The sequence below is a fragment of the Mytilus galloprovincialis genome, chromosome 8, assembly GCF_965363235.1.
Source record: "Mytilus galloprovincialis chromosome 8, xbMytGall1.hap1.1, whole genome shotgun sequence".
Classification (NCBI taxonomy): domain Eukaryota; kingdom Metazoa; phylum Mollusca; class Bivalvia; order Mytilida; family Mytilidae; genus Mytilus; species Mytilus galloprovincialis.
The window spans coordinates 492,764-510,910 of NC_134845.1; the positions used below are offsets into that span (position 1 = coordinate 492,764).

Below are 18,147 nucleotides of genomic sequence, written 5' to 3' on the forward strand. Positions count from 1 at the left end.
GTGTGTCTTGTGTTTTTTTTTATACCAATTTATTTACTTTAACTAGTCTTAAAAAGATCATCATCGATCACTGTAAATTCAGAAATTATTGCGACAAATGCATTAGAGTTGTAAACGCAATGGTTTAAACTTGCATTTTGAAATATTCTATATGAACTAAACAGGATTTTTCTCAAAATCATAAAAATTAAAATCGCATTTAAGTCTTAAATGACAAAATCGCAATAATAAATGCAAGCAGTAATTTCTGAATTTACAGTATACCATTATAAAAAGAAGATGAGGTGTGATTGCCAATGAGACATCCACCATTGTTTGAACAAGAAGATGAGGTGTGATTGCCAATGAGACATCCACCATTGTTTAAACAAGAAGATGAGGTGTGATTGCCAATGAGACATCCACCATTGTTTAAACAAGAAGATGAGGTGTGATTGCCAATGAGACATCCACCATTGTTTGAACAATGTCAATGTAAGCAATTCAACAAGGAGAAACCCAATACAGACTTGTACCATGTTTTTATTTCAAAAGAATCCTGTGTCATATACAAAAACCTGTTTGTTCATCAATTTCAAAAGAGAATGTTGGTATAAAAAGATGTGGTATGTTTGCCATTAAGAAAACTCTTCATTTAAGCCACAATTTGTAAAAGTAAATCATTATTGGTGAAAGTGTGGTCTTCAACACAGACAAAAATGACTAGTGAAAACCATTCAAACGGGAAAACCAACCTTATAATCTATATAAAAAACGAGAAACATTTATGCACCACATCTACAAACAACTACTACGGAACATCAGATAAGGACTGTTTCAGAATTAAATTCACGAATGCATGGATGCACTATTTTCAGACCCTAACTGGCAACTTGTTAGATCTTGTTCAATCATCCAACCAAATGTTGTCACACTTTTGTCATTTAATACTCAACTGAAAGACTATATTTTGCAACAGCTCAACTGACGAGGTGTAATGTGTGAGTGCTCATCAGATCTGATATAACTGATGAGGCTGCTAATCGAGACCATCATGCAATCTGACAGGAGGTTTGTGAATGCTCATGCTGCTGTGACTGAAAACTAGTTTGATTTCAGACAATTGAAGAACTGGATTCTCTATATCAGGTTAATAGATGCATTGCGATCTGAAGTCACCCCTATGTCTAGTTATTTACCCTTTTTATGGTTCAGTGACTGCTTTAAGAGCTAGTATTCTCATATGACCACAAAATTTGCATCCTTATAATCCCTATAATGGTAATTGAATTCTTGGTGTTGTGTGCTAAATTTGCCAAGTATTTAGATTTTGGATATAAGGTAAATGTCCAGTTTAAAATTTAAAGTCCTTGGACTGCATTCATTCTATGCTGTGTCAGATATTTAAATCACAATACAAGTTCAGAGCTGTATCAAGCTTGGATGTTCATGTCTTTTCTTGCCCAGCTGTTCAGGGTTGGACCTTTTTATTTGTATCAAGTTGCACCCTTTATTCCAGTTACAAGTTATAGAAGAGCAAATTTGATGAACAGTCACACCTATATATAAAGTTCACCAGAGAAAAGTTACCCTATAGGAACAGTGACTGTTGAATTGAAGTTTAATAAAGGTATCACTGCAACAGAAAAAAGAATATTGTGAATCAACTAGACAGGCTTTATCTTTTACTTTCCTGGCCTCATTTTATTGGCCAGCAATCAAGGACAGTTAATCGCACCTTAATATAAAAATAAAGAGATATGGTACGACTGTCAATGTATGATACCTTTAGGACAGTTAATCACACCTTAATATAAAAATAAAGAGATATTGTACGACTGCCAATGAGACATATATCCACCAAAGACGAAAGGATGTGAATGCATGCAAATACCTAGGTCACATTAATATTGCATTCAACCATGCAAAACCAATCCTGCATAGTAAGCTTTAAAAGGCTATGACATGACAAAGAAGCATCATGAGCATATGTAAAACTATTATATGAATGAACAAATAAAATTGTTGGATGCATTAGTCAAAGTTATAACAAGCTGGTCAACAATGATGTTGTGAGTTGGAACTCCCATCTTAATTGATTAAGATTTGTCAGTTTTCCTTTTGGTTGGTGATTATCTCTGGAGGTTCCAGCTTCCTCCACCTATAAAAAATGAAACTGCCACAAAATAGCACAAGGCCACAATTAAAAGAATGTATGTTTCCCCAAACCCCTATCCACATTTTTGTAGGTGGGTAGGTAGGTAGGGTTTTTTTTTTTTTTTTTATATCTTGATATTTTTTTTAATATCCAACAGAGCAAAACAAATCGATTATGTGTATGTCTGGCATATATAGCCATCTGTAGCAACTTAAATGTATGTGTTAAATTGTCTAAATGTTTGTAGCTCTCTGTGTCAGGTGTCAACTTGACATTAATTTTATTTGATTTGATTTGGATTTGTATCTCAGAATTGTTCATGACTGTGATTTTTTTCCCTCTTTGACAGTGACTACTAAGTAGCAAACTGTTTTAAATATATATATGCATGTACTGTAGTTGTTCAACCTGAAGAATGTTCCATCAAACAATTTACCCTCTGACAGCTCAGGACTCAGATTTTGCTTCTGACATTGAGGAAATCACCAATATTAATAAAATTATTAGAATGAACTTTATTTGAGCTAAAAGATAACAAACTAAACTAATATGCATATAGTCTCAATAGATACAAAGTGATTTTTAAGTCCTGAGTAATGAGGGGGTAAATTCTTTGCTGGAATAGCCTTGACACTTATTTATCAATACATCAGACAGATTTTAATGCTTTAATGAATTTTGAATTAAACAAATGACTAGATTGAAAACAAATTAATAGAAATAAAACAAATGTCGGACAGAACTTCAAACAATGAATCAATAAAACAGCAGAAAAACTGTTGCGGTTCTGGGTGTCAGAGTCTCTTCATTAAGTACTTTTGAAAATACAAATATGAATGTCAACATTTCAGTTTTTGGGATTTCTTTTGGGGATATCTTTCTTTCTTTGGATACACTCTCCACAAACAGGTAATACGACTTTAAATTTTTTTAGCAGTTCTTGATCCTTGTTCGTTTCAGGTGAAGCACAATGAGCACATAGATCCACCCTACCAATATTGGAGGCATAAAAGGCAAATTCAATGTGGCTAGAGCATGACAATTGAAGTCTTACAAATACTTTCCCATCACCTGCAAAAAATCAAATTTCAAAATTTAAAATAATCCTATATAGCATTAAAGTATTCATTTGAATGATTTGAAATCTTTATCATACATGACATACGTATTCTGTTTTCAAATTAAAATATCTCGCTCAAGGTAACAACACAATATTGACGGTGACCAGAGTCGAACCCATAACCCTTCAGTAACTAGCTGCAGAACCGTAGCTCTTTAGGTCCTTATGTTATTTTTTTTTATTTTTAGCGGAGTCTGCAAAAAATAAAAAAATACCACAAGGACCTAAAGAGCTACGGTTCCGCAGCTATTCAGTAACAAGCCCTTCCTCTTACCACTGCCAGGTTATCATTCACGTGTCAAAGATGCAAAAAAAAAAATAATTGGATATATGGTTTTATCTGTATGGTATATTAGTTTTTTTGAACAAATTTGCTGTAACCAAAAAAAATTTGAGCAGGGGTTCCCCCCATTTTAAAGCTTTTTACCCCCAACCCTTAACCCAGGACTGTCAGATGCAACAAAAAAGAGGAGATGGGAGAAGGTTTCCCTTATCCTAAAGAAACCAATCCCCTCTTTGAGAAATGATTATGTTTCAATTTACCTACCTGTGAAATTTGCTGCTTTTATATCCTTATGTTTGGGATCCTTTTTACAATTACAGGAATTCATCATGACAGTGAAGGCCGACTGTGTTGTAGAAGTGGTTTTCCTACTGTCTGGGTTGGTCAAACCAACATCTTTGTCTCTGTTTATAGTAAAGGTTACATATTTCAATGTTCTGTCAAATTCCTTTACGATTCTGATGGGTTCTTCCATATCTGGCTTAAAAGTTGCCGTTCCCGTTAATTTATCGGAAACACATGTAGTAATAGTGTCAGTTTTGTGGAACGGGAAGTTTTCTCCTTCCAAAACGTCATGCAGCACGTCGTTCCATGTTTCTTGATCCTCATACTCGTACAGGTGATTTTTGCACAAGTTTTTTATTTCATTACCACAATTTGCAATTACTGAAGAACACAAGGCTAAGTTTGGCTGAAATTGATACAGCAGTTTCAAAGGAGAAGATTTTTTAAAGTAAGTCAACATGATGAACAAATTGTGAAAAAAGTCTTTAAAGGGCAATAACTCCTTAAGGGGTCAATTGACAATTTTGGTCAAATTAACTTAATTGAAGATCTTACTTTGCTGAACATTATTGCTGTTTACAGTTTATTTCTATCTATAATTATATTCAAGATAATAAACAAAAACAGCAAAATTTCCTTAAAATTATCAATTCAGGGGCAGCAACCCAACAACAGGTTGTCTGATACATCTGAAAATTTCAGGGCAGATAGATCTTGACCTGATAAACAATATTACCCACGTCAGATTTGCTCTAAATGCTTTGGTTTTTGAGTTATAAGCCAAAAACTGCATTTGACCCCTATGTTCTATTTTTAGCAATGGCGACCATGTTTGTTGATAGATCATAACTTCGGATACAATTTACAAACTAGATACCCTAAGGAACATTCAGTTAAAGTTTGGAAGTATTTGGCCCAGTAGTTTCAGAGGAGAAGATTTTTGTAAAAGATTACTAAGATTTACGAAAAATGGTTAAAAATTGACTATAAAGGGCTATAACTCCTAAAGGGGTCAACTGACCATTTCCGTCATGTTGACTTATTTGTAAATCTTACTTTGCTGAACATTATTGCTGTTTACAGTTTATCTCTATCTATAATAATATTCAAGATAATAACCAAAAACAGCAAAATTTCTTTAAAATTACCAATTCAGGGGCAGTAACCCAACAACAGGTTGTCTGATTCATCTGAAAATTTCAGGGCAGATAGATCTTGACCTGATAAACAATATTATCCCGTGTCAGATTTGCTCTAAATGCTTTGGTTTTTGAGTTATAAGCCAAAAACTGCATTTGACCCCTATGTTCTATTTTTAGCAATGGCGACCATGTTTGTTGATAGATCACAACTTCTGATACAATTTACAAACTAGATACCCTAAGGAACATTCAGTTAAAGTTTGGAAGTGTTTGGACCAGTAGTTTCAGAGGAGAAGATTTTTGTAAAAGATTACTAAGATTTACGAAAAATGGTTAAAAATTGACTATAAAGGGCAATAACTCCTAAAGGGGTTAACTGACCATTTCCGTCATGTTGACTTATTTGTAAATCTTACTTTGCTGAACATTATTCCTGTTTACAGTTTATCTCTATCTATAATAACATTCAAGATAATAACCAAAAACAGCAAAATTTCCTTAAAATTACCAATTCAGGGGCAGCAACCCAACAACAGGTTGTCTGATTCATCTGAAAATTTCAGGGCAGATAGATCTTGACCTGATAAACAATATTACCCCTGTCAGATTTGCTCTAAATGCTTTGGTTTTTGAGTTATAAGCCAAAAACTGCATTTGACCCCTATGTTCTATTTTTAGCAATGGCGACCATGTTTGTTGATAGATCATAACTTCGGATACAATTTACAAACTAGATACCCTAAGGAACATTCAATTAAAGTTTGGAAGTATTTGGCCCGGTAGTTTCAGAGAAGATTTTTGTAAAAGATTACTAAGATTTATGAAAAATGGTTAAAAATTGACTATAAAGGGCAATAACTCCTAAAGGGGTCAACTGACCATTTCCGTCATGTTGACTTATTTGTAAATCTTACTTTGCTGAACATTATTCCTGTTTACAGTTTATCTCTATCTATAATAATATTCAAGATAATAACCAAAAACAGCAAAATTTCCTTAAAATTACCAATTCAGGGGCAGCAACCCAACAACGGGTTGTCTGATTCATCTGAAAATTTCAGGGCAGATAGATCTTGACCTGATAAACAATATTACCCCATGTCAGATTTGCTCTAAATGCTTTGGTTTTTGAGTTATAAGCCAAAAACTGCATTTGACCCCTATGTTCTATTTTTAGCAATGGCGACCATGTTTGTTGATAGATCAAAACTTCGGATACAATTTATAAATAAGATACCCTAAGGAACATTCAGTTAAAGTTTGAAAGTATTTGGCCCAGTAGTTTCAGAGGAGAAGATTCTTGAAATAGTTTACGACGACAGACGACGGACGACGACGGACGACGACGGACGCCAAGTGATGGCATAAGCTCACTTGTCCCTTCGGGACAGGTGAGCTAAAAAAATGTTGCAAAAAAACGGAATAAAAACTTTTGAGTCTGCGGGATTTCTCTGAGTCGGTCGGGCGAGGGGAAACAAACCATATTTTTATTTTGGCCCAAGTGTTGAAAGTTGTTTTAAACACCAATTTATCAATCAATCAATCAATGGTAAGTTTCTTTACTTTTGTCCTTCTCTTCAGATACCATATTTAGGGTAGGGGATGATGAGGGTACAAGTCTGTCTGGCAGGGTTCATCTGACCTTGACTTTCAATGTTCATTGTGGTCAATGTAAAGTTCTCCTTTCTGTTTCTTGGATATTAAAAGAAATAGGATTTACCAAACTATCCTTATAGATTGGCCTTGTAGGCATCTTCATTTATGTTTAAAAAGATACAAATACTGTGGATACATTGACTTTTCGTGGGTATCAATTTTTGTGGATTGCTGTAAACTTGCATATTCCTGGATATTTGATTTCCTGGTTTTGACAATCTCTGTATACAAAGCCTATTAGAAATATGTATTTTATTGAACATTTGATTTCATGGTTCACCTATCCCCACAAAACAAAGGAAAATTGGTATCCAACGAATAATAATGAATCCATAGTAAGTTATAGGCTTCAATCTTGGTAAACAGCTGATGATTGACCCTCAGACTTAACTGTTAAACCTCATGAAGCTTTAAACAACAGACTGATGGTAATACAAAAATCTGTTGACCTCAAACTCTGTCAATAATAAAATATGACCCTAGAAAAAAGGCAAACAGTCTTTTATAGCTTACTATATAAATAGATTATGAGTTTTGCTCATGGTTGAAGGCCTTACAGTGAACTTTTAGCTGTATTAAAGATCCACAACATTTGGTCTCTTGATGATAATTGTATACTTGGCAATAATACCACTTCTTATTATTTTTATATCACGGAAAAATGAAAACAGGAAATCCCAGTAATGATAAAATAAACTGATAGAATACCTCTTGTATAAAATATTTTAATGAACATAAATTATGTAATTGCAGTAAAGAAAAAAAGAAACATAATCTTTCAGAAGATCACATGACTTGTATATCAGTTTTGTCAGAGTTATTATCAATTATTCATTTAACAGAATACATAAAACTTTCATATTTTCTTTTTAAGGAAATGTAAATGGCCAGCTAATCTTGCTTAATGAAAAATAAAAAAATAACCTGTTCTCATCAGTAAAAACAAAATTCATATTTTTTGTAATGAAAACATTTATTTTATACACATAGTATTCATGATTATTGTTCAAGATTACATTATAGAGTCAAGGTCAAATAACATTAAAGTAACACAAGTAAACAGGATAAATGGAGAAAACAAATGCAAAAAATATAAAAAATTTAAAAACAGATCCAATAAAGGAGTAGGTTCAGTAAGACCCCTTTTTGGCCCCAAAATATAGCAGTTTTACAAAATTGTTAAATGTAAACCTTTAGTTATTTATTGGACAGTAGAATGCTTCTGCTACATAAATATGGGCTGTTTTTGACAATACAATGCACACATATACGGTACTAGCACCATTAAGTCATGCTAAATTACTGAAATCCTCATAATTCTAGCATTTTAGTTAAATTTTAGACGGTTTTCGTGTAAAACGAAAGTGGCCGCATTCGTGTTCATCCTTAATATTGAAATGTAAGTTGTATTTTATGATAATACATAACATATATAAAGGTCGAGGATGAACACGGATGTGGCCACTTTCATTTTTACCAAAAACCATCTAAAAAGTGACATTTTTCGGCATATTAGGTAGATTTTTCATATTTGAGCTTGAATCGGATCGTTTTTAATGACTAAATCTGTTAAAATCTTTCACATCAACTAATTAATTCAAATAAAATAGACACTTAAGTGTTTAACAAGTGGTCAAAATCTTTCGTCAGATGAACCTGAAATTTGAGGCCAAAATCGGTCCTTACCGGACCTACTCCTTTAGTCGAGTCGAGGAAACTGTTGCTACTTATTTGTATTAAAGGAGGTTTGAACTGTCAAGAGAAAATGTAATTATGTTCTGTTTCTACTGTTTGAACATGTGCATATATATAAAATCATAGACTTTTTTTTACTACCAGAAGAATTGAAAGAACATTTGGATGGACGAAATATTGACACATCAATTTCTACTCCTTTAACTAATTTTGATTTAAATTCAATAAATGATTGAATTTTCTGAAAGCTAAACTCTCATGTGAGGATAATTTCTTTTTTGTTGTAAAATCAGCATTAGTGACCTCCCTTACAATGATACATATCTTATGAATAGATTCACCATTATACAATGATACATATCTTATGAATAGATTCACCATTATACAACAAATAAATAATTAACCTCAATCATCACAATCAGATTTTTGAAATTTACAAATTTTCAATCATACAAGACAATAAACTAAAACAAATAGACACATTTGTTTCACTCTTTTCACTCATTGACATCAAATTTTATTTTCTTTTACTTTCAATGCTTTTTGCTTTTAACAGTTTTGTTGAAAAGGTTTTCTCATTTTAGTATTTTGGTTTTTTGCCACCTGAGTCACCTGATTCTCCTGTTTTACGCTTGTTTAGTATATTTTGAATTTTCTGCCATTGTTTATCTAGTTCGGCCTTTTCATCTTTCGGTCCTGCACGCCTGGTTTTCCTTCCATCAGCCATCTTAACTCCATATTGAAACGCTGCCCTAAAAAAGACAAGAAATTACACTGTAAAACATTACTTGGTAACAACATTTTTAGTAAATGAAAAAGTTTTTGTAAGTTTTTAGTGTTTGATAAAGAATAATGGCATTTATGTTTTTGATACTGACTTTATAAGCAAGAATATCGAGTGAGCCCATTATAAATTGTTTGGTTTAAAATTAAGAAATAATTGATGCAAGCTATACTTTATTGTAGTTTTAACATGGGTAAGCGATAGTGAGGGCTAAAATAAAACGAATATAATGCCTACCCATGTTAAAACTACAATAAAGTATAGCTTGCATCAATTATTTCGATTCTGAATAGGACAATTTAGGTAATTCGATAAGAATAAGTGTAAAAGCATTTGTGTAGGCTCTTCCATGAATCTCCCTTTTTTGTTTGTATAGAAGCAAATGGCTGGCATTGTGATTTTTCAGAGGGAGGAGTTTGAACAGCCAGCATGAACGGTTGTCGTATCTATGTCAAATAAGTCAATTTTGGAATGCAACACATTACAGTCATAATAAATGAATTAGTACCATCATGTGCACGTTAAGGAAATATATTAAGTGCATGATAATTTGATAAAATTCATTATTCTGAAGAAGTCAATTTACGCATCTGCAAACAAATTTTATTGGATCTAGAGCATGGGTTTGTTCACAAAGCGAAATATTTAATTTTGGGAGTTATTTAACTTTGGGCTACTTACTTGGGAAGTGCCTCCTTGTTAGACATGTAATCACTGTATTCTTCTTGTGTGTCAAAGTCCCATCGACCAACTGGACCTTTTTTATTTCCTTGGTCCATTTTACTATAGTCCACTTCATCATCCGAATCATCCAGTGTATCCTGCATCTGCCATTCACTGAAAACAAATAAGTACAATTTGTAATTAACTGTAAACAAACAAAGAAGGAGTTGTAGATACAAAATGTGTACTCCCTAAATAAAGCAAAGACAACAGTTATGAGTTTTTGTCTTCTTTGTTGACATGAATAATCACTAATATGGTCATAATTATAAATTAATGTGATTACAAAACTTTTAATATTTTGAAATACTAAGGCTTTTCTATCTCAGGAATACATTACCTTAGGTATATTTGGCAAATTTTTTAGAAATTTGTGGTCCTCAATGCTCTTTAACTTCCTACTTTATTTGGCCTTTTTATCATTTTTGAATTGGAGCGTCACTGATGAGTCTTATGTAGATGAAATGCATGTCTGGCGCAAATACCAATCCTGGTATCTATGATGAGTTTATTTTCTGTCAGGTATTGTGTAGACTGCTGTTTGTCATTTACGTTTTTTGTTTTTTTTGCCATCACAGTCAGTTTCTCATTGGCTTGAGAGTTGAATGTCTGGCTGGTAACTTCTGCTACTTTTTGACATGTAATAATTTGTAAATAGCATTCTCATTATAGAAATGTTTCAACCTAGATAGACTAGATGATTTGTAGTTTTTATGATCTGACCCAGGGTGACATTCATTATACTTACCCAGGGTAACATTCATCGTATCCGTAATGATCAATCTTTCCTTTCAGCTTCTGTAGTTTAGTGCTGCCTCTATAAGATAAAATAATTACATTATACACTTCAGCAGAAAAATAAGCATTTAAAATTGCTATTAAGTAAAATCAAGATTCAGAATGTGGAAGACCAAACATGTAAGTGAACATTTACCCTAAAATAATCTGTTGCACAATATTAGGACAAACATGTAACATCTGTTGGAAATGGCTTGACTTTAAAGACTTTTATACAATGGAAAATCTTTTAACCAAGGCAATTCATTATCAATATTTTTTTTATTTTCTTATTTGCTTGAGAAATTGCAATTCATAATTTTTTTTAAATTATTCCATTGTAAAATTGAAATTGAAAAACAAGCAATTATTGCCACATTGATTGCAAATATTCAGGTTTTGTCTTTATGATAATAAATCTGTCTTTTAATCTTAATGTGGAAAAGTTAATTTTTATACATATTATCTATTTGATATTATTTCCAACTTTGTACATAGTTTATATCTATTTTACCCTACTAAAATGATCTTAATATTGAACATATTTTGTATTATATGGTTCAATGAATCCCAAATATTCATTTGGGCTCTTTGATATTTACTCACCACTGGCTATTGGACAAACTACTTTATTTAATAGTTGTTTTATCTGGTTTTATCTAGTTTAACAGTTCACCTTTTGACTATATATATATTGTACTTTTTAACTATATTGTCAATGCAAAACAAGAAACACCAGAAACAACACTAAGAGTGAGTGAGTAGATTTTCACCTGGACGGACGTGTTTACATTATGTCCTGGAAACTCTCATAATGTCTGATGATGGCAGTGAAACACACCAACAACAGCCCGTATTATCTGGTGATATCTTTACCATTTTGCATTTGTTAGAACACCAAGCCGCCGACTGGGTTTTATCAGCTCGGAATGGAAGTTACAAACTTACAGTAAAATGGACACCAGGGAAGATAGCGGAAAGAGAGAGGTCTACATTACCACCTAAAAAGAAGTCATCAAAGTCCCGTTTTGAAAGGAATAACCGCAGGCTGAGGGCATATTTGGCCAAAAAGTCTGAGTCAACTGCAGAGATTGGAACTCCAGCTCAAATGTTAGACAATGACTCCTCAAAATCTGATGAGCTAGGCAATACCGCTCAACCAATAGACAGATTCGGCAACGGACGCACCGGCTGAGCTAATCTCTAAGAAAGATGAAGCTCCTCCACTACCAACAGCCACATCATCGCCAAAAGGTCCCGCTTCCTCTATTGATGCTGAGGGTACATCGACAACTGGTAGAGAAAGAAAGGAACGCCACAAACACAAAAAGGGGGAGATAAGAATACAAAAAATCACACTAAAGACTTACCTACTAGAAGTGGAAGGAGAAACAACAATACTGAAAGCAAATTGTGAAACCTTAAAAGAACAAGGACTGATAGAGAAACAAGTCAATGAGGCCTTCTATAAGGATGTCAAGAGAAGCCATGACCATTGGTTAGATATCAGAGATAAGAGGAACTTTCTCTACTCAGAACAGCGAGTGAAAGACATTGAAAAACTAGTTGAACAGAATAATTTGTATTTGAAATTATTTAAATAAAGGGCGAGATAAGCCCAGGCCCTATTAGATTGTTATACAATTTTTTGTTAAGGGGGCAACAAATGCCTACCCCAAAAAAAAAAAAAAAAAAAAAAAAAAAAGAAAAAAAAGGTATGATAGGCTTGTCCTATAATACACTAAGAAAAAAAAAAAAAAAAAAAAAAAAAAAACACTAAGAGCCTTAGCCAGCATTATAAGATCTGTTGTTGCCTTCTATTCTATGTTATATTTATTAAAATATATGAACGTTCTGCATTCAATTTATCTGAGCCTTATTTCACCTGGTCACAAAAAATTGATAACTTTTCTAACATACTTTTCTTTCTCCTTTTCTTCTTCTACCATACCAGCAAAACTCTGAAATTAAAATTACAATGAAGGCATAGTGGCAAAATAATATACTAGCATAACAAAGTCATTATAACAAAAAAAGTCTTGACTCATATTACATCTTATTTAATTTAATGTTTAAAACATAAGTTTGTACTCTTTATGATACATCTTTTCTTAGTTTTTCATGAATAGAATAATAATATATCTATATTGTCTTAACTCAATTTTCTGACCAATGGACTAAACAAACTTTGATCTGACATAAAACTTTAAATTTATAATTAATAGCTCATTAGACTATTAGTATTTGTATTTGTATTTGTATTTGTATCCGTCTGATGAGCTAATAGATATAGGAAGATGTGGTGTGAGTGCCAATGAGACAACTCTCCATCCAAGTAACAATTTATAAAAGTAAATCCTTAAAGGTCGATGTACGGCCTTGGCTCACACCAAACAACAAGCTATAAAGGGCCCGAAATTACTAGTGTAAAACCATTCAAACGGGAAAACCAACGGTCTAATTGAAAAAAAAACGAGAAACAAGAAACACGTATAAATTACATAAACAAACGACAACTACTGTACATCAGATTCCTGAATTAGGACAGGTGCAAACATTTGCAGCGGGATTAAACGTTTTAATGGTACCAAACCTTCTCCCTTTTTCTGAAACAATAGCATAACATCACAACATAGAAAAACACATATAAGCCTTTTTTTAACTGATTTTTATAGTTCGTTCTTATGTTTACTGTTACACCACTGTCCTAGGTTAGAGAGGGGGTTGGTATCCTGCTAACATTTTTAACCCTGCCACATTGTATATATGTGCCTATCCCAAATAATGAACTTGTAATTCAGTGGTTATTGTTTGTTTATGTGTTAAATATCTATTTTTTTGGTTCATTTTTTGTACATAAATTAGGCCGTTAGTTTTCTAGTTTGAATTGTTTTACATTATCATTTAGGGGCCTTTTATAGCTGACTATGGGGTATGGGCTTTGCTCATTGTTGAAGGCCATACGGTGACCTATAGTTGTTATTTCTGTGTCATTTAGTCTCTTGTAGAGTTATCTCATTGGCAATCATACCCCATCTTTTTTACATAAACAAAATGTGGGAAATTCAATTCAATTGAAACTTCTTTCCTTAAACTTCTCGTATATCAATGGCAGATCCAGAAATTTTCATAAGTGGGGTCTACCGACTGCCTAAGAGGGGGCCTGCTCTGGTCATGCTTAAGTGATTCCCTATATAATCAACCAAATTTTTCCCAGAAAAGGGGGAGCCCAGGCCCCCTGCCTCTCCCCCTTAAATCCGCCTCTGCTAATGGACTGAACCAGCTCAGAAGTGTATAATCTTGTCTTACCTTAAACTTCTCATTAATGGACTGAACCAGCTCATAAGTGTACAATCTTGTCTTACCTTAAACTTCTCATTAATGGACTGAACCACTTGAGTAGCTGATTGACCTTGTTTCTGATCTTCATCCTGAAAAACAATGAAATTTTCATAAATAAAAGTCCAAATGTCATATATCTGTCTAAAATGAGAATTTTGTTTTGAAAAAACTTTGAAAAAAAATAGGATATGCCTCATGATCTTTCTAAAGCAATCTTATCAAAATGCTCTGAAAACATGAAATAGGTGACAGTGACTGTTGTATCATGTTATTTTATTGGACTTTTAACAACCAATAAATATATATAAAGCCTACACTAGTTTCATAAAGACACCTATTGAGTTTTCTCTTAATAAGGATAGTCTGTCCTGACATAAAAGCTTTGTCCCTATGTCGACAACCTATCCGAGAGAAGATAATCTGTGCAAATCTTAAGTCAGATAATTCATACCTCCTCCACTGGTTTTTCAAAATATGTTTTCTTCCTCCTATCTTCCCTGTCCCTATCTCTATCTCTGTCTCTACGATCTCTGTCCCGTCTGTCTCGGTCACCTTTGTCTCTCCTATCACCATGTCTGTCCCTGTCTCTATCTCTACGATCGTCTCCTCTTTCTCTCTGTCTGTCCCTATCTCGTCCCTTGTCTCTATCATCATCACGACGGTCTTTCTTTCTATCTTTCTTATCCTGGACTTTGTTATAAGTTGGAACATAATCTCCAATGTCATTGTAGATACTAAAACAGAGAATACAATGTCATTATAGATACTAAAACAGAGAATACAATGTCATTGTAGATACTAAAACAGGGAATACAATTTCCTTGTAGATACTAAAACAGAGAATACAATTTCCTTGTAGATACTAAAACAGGGAATACAATTTCCTTGTAGATACTAAAACAGAGAATACAATGTCATTATAGATACTAAAACAGAGAATACAATGTCATTGTAGATACTAAAACAGGGAATACAATGTCATTATAGATACTAAAACAGAGAATACAATGTCATTGTAGATACTAAAACAGGGAATACAATGTCATTATAGATACTAAAACAAAGAATACAATGTCATTGTAGATACTAAAACAGGGAATACAATGTCATTATAGATACTAAAACAGAGAATACAATGTCATTGTAGATACTAAAACAGAGAATACAATGTCATTATAGATACTAAAACAGAGAATACAATGTCATTGTAGATACTAAAACAGGGAATACAATGTCATTATAGATACTAAAACAAAGAATACAATGTCATTGTAGATACTAAAACAGGGAATACAATGTCATTATAGATACTAAAACAGAGAATACAATGTCATTGTAGATACTAAAACAGGGAATACAATGTCATTGTAGATACTAAAACAGGGAATACAATGTCATTGTAGATACTAAAACAGGGAATACAATGTCATTGTAGATACTAAAACAGAGAATACAATGTCATTGTAGATACTAAAACAGGGAATACAATGTCATTGTAGATACTAAAACAGAGAATACAATGTCATTGTAGATACTAAAACAGAGAATACAATGTCATTATAGATACTAAAACAGAGAATACAATGTCATTGTAGATACTAAAACAGAGAATACAATGTCATTGTAGATGTCATTGTAGATACTAAAACAGAGAATACAATGTCATTGTAGATACTAAAACAGAGAATACAATGTCATTGTAGATACTAAAAGTTAAAACAGAGAATACAATGTCATTGTAGATACTAAAACAGAGAATACAGTGTCATTGTAGATACTAAAACAGAGAATACAATTTCCTTGTAGATACTAAAACAGAGAACACAATGTCATTGTAGATACTAAAACAGGGAATACAATGTCATTGTAGATACTAAAACAGAGAATACAATGTCATTGTAGATACTAAAACAGAGAATACAATGTCATTATAGATACTAAAACAGAGAATACAAAGTCATTGTAGATACTAAAACAGAGAATACAATGTCATTGTAGATACTAAAACAGAGAATACAATGTCATTGTAGATGTCATTGTAGATACTAAAACAGAGAATACAATGTCATTGTAGATACTAAAACAGAGAATACAATGTCATTGTAGATACTAAAACAGAGAATACAATGTCATTGTAGATACTAAAAGTTAAAACAGAGAATACAATGTCATTGTAGATACTAAAACAGAGAATACAATGTCATTGTAGATACTAAAACAGAGAATACAATTTCCTTGTAGATACTAAAACAGAGAATACAATGTCATTGTAGATACTAAAACAGAGAATACAATGTCCTTGTAGATACTAAAACAGAGAATACAATGTCATTGTAGATACTAAAACAGAGAATACAATGTCATTATAGATACTAAAATAGAGAATACAATGTCCTTGTAGATACTAAAACAGAGAATACAATGTCCTTGTAGATACTAAAACAGAGAATACAATGTCCTTGTAGATACTAAAACAGAGAATACAATGTCATTGTAGATACTAAAACAGAGAATACAATGTCATTGTAGATACTAAAACAGAGAATACAATGTCATTGTAGATACTAAAACAGGGAATACAATGTCATTATAGATACTAAAACAGAGAATACAATGTCATTATAGATACTAAAACAGAGAATACAATGTCATTGTAGATACTAAAACAGAGAATACAATGTCATTATAGATACTAAAACAGAGAATATACAATGTCATTGTAGATACTAAAACAGATAATACAATGTCATTATAGATACTAAAACAGAGAATACAATGTCATTGTAGATACTAAAACAGGGAATACAATTTCCTTGTAGATACTAAAACAGAGAATACAATGTCATTGTAGATACTAAAACAGGGAATACAATGTCATTATAGATACTAAAACAGAGAATACAATGTCATTGTAGATACTAAAACAGAGAATACAATGTCATTGTAGATACTAAAACAGAGAATACAATGTCATTATAGATACTAAAACAGAGAATACAATGTCATTGTAGATACTAAAACAGAGAATACAATGTCATTATAGATACTAAAACAGAGAATACAATGTCATTGTCGATACTAAAACAGAGAATATACAATGTCATTGTAGATACTAAAACAGAGAATACAATGTCATTATAGATACTAAAACAGAGAATACAATGTCATTATAGATACTAAAACAGAGAATACAATGTCATTATAGATACTAAAATAGAGAATACAATTTCCTTGTAGATACTAAAACAGAGAATACAATGTCCTTGTAGATACTAAAACAGAAAATACAATGTCCTTGTAGATACTAAAACAGAGAATACAATGTCATTGTAGATACTAAAACAGAGAATACAATGTCATTGTAGATACTAAAACAGAGAATACAATGTCATTGTAGATACTAAAACAGAGAATACAATGTCATTATAGATACTAAAACAGAGAATATACAATGTCATTATAGATACTAAAACAGAGAATACAATGTCATTGTAGATACTAAAACAGAGAATACAATGTCATTGTAGATACTAAAATAGAGAATACAATGTCATTATAGATACTAAAACAGAGAATACAATGTCATTATAGATACTAAAACAGAGAATACAATGTCATTATAGATACTAAAATAGAGAATACAATGTCCTTGTAGATACTAAAACAGAGAATACAATGTCCTTGTAGATACTAAAACAGAGAATACAATGTCCTTGTAGATGCTAAAACAGAGAATACAATGTCCTTGTAGATGCTAAAACAGAGAATACAATGTCCTTGTAGATACTAAAACAGAGAATACAATGTCCTTGTAGATACTAAAACAGAGAATACAATGTCATTATAGATACTAAAACAGAGAATACAATGTCATTATAGATACTAAAACAGAGAATACAATGTCATTGTAGATACTAAAACAGGGAATACAATGTCATTATAGATACTAAAACAGAGAATACAATGTCATTGTAGATACTAAAACAGAGAATACAATGTCATTATAGATACTAAAACAGAGAATACAATGTCATTTTAGATACTAAAACAGAGAATATACAATGTCATTGTAGATACTAAAACAGAGAATACAATGTCATTGTAGATACTAAAACAGAGAATACAATGTCATTATAGATACTAAAACAGAGAATACAATGTCATTATAGATACTAAAACAGAGAATACAATGTCATTGTAGAT

The 18,147-nt window shown here is 32.2% G+C and overlaps 1 protein-coding gene and 1 long non-coding RNA gene across 2 annotated transcripts in view; both read right to left on the reverse strand.

Annotated features, from left to right (window-relative positions):
* Positions 1-2,791: 2,791 nt before the first annotated feature.
* On the reverse strand, positions 2,792-5,747 carry LOC143084809 (uncharacterized). The gene is made up of 2 exons (XR_012981171.1): positions 3,805-5,747; positions 2,792-3,208 (listed from the first exon to the last, which is right to left on the reverse strand). It is a non-coding gene; the product is annotated as an uncharacterized LOC143084809 (long non-coding RNA).
* Positions 5,748-7,332: 1,585 nt separating this feature from the next.
* Positions 7,333-18,147, reverse strand: part of LOC143084806 (protein Red-like) — a 31,458-nt gene continuing 20,643 nt past the window's right edge. Inside the window, exons 13-18 of the mRNA XM_076260860.1 lie at positions 14,396-14,678; positions 13,968-14,033; positions 12,523-12,563; positions 10,574-10,642; positions 9,784-9,939; positions 7,333-9,070 (exon numbers count right to left, since the gene is read on the reverse strand). Coding sequence (XP_076116975.1) covers positions 8,899-9,070; positions 9,784-9,939; positions 10,574-10,642; positions 12,523-12,563; positions 13,968-14,033; positions 14,396-14,678 — 787 coding nt within the window. The 3' untranslated portion in view covers positions 7,333-8,898. The remainder of the gene's footprint in view (positions 9,071-9,783; positions 9,940-10,573; positions 10,643-12,522; positions 12,564-13,967; positions 14,034-14,395; positions 14,679-18,147) is intronic.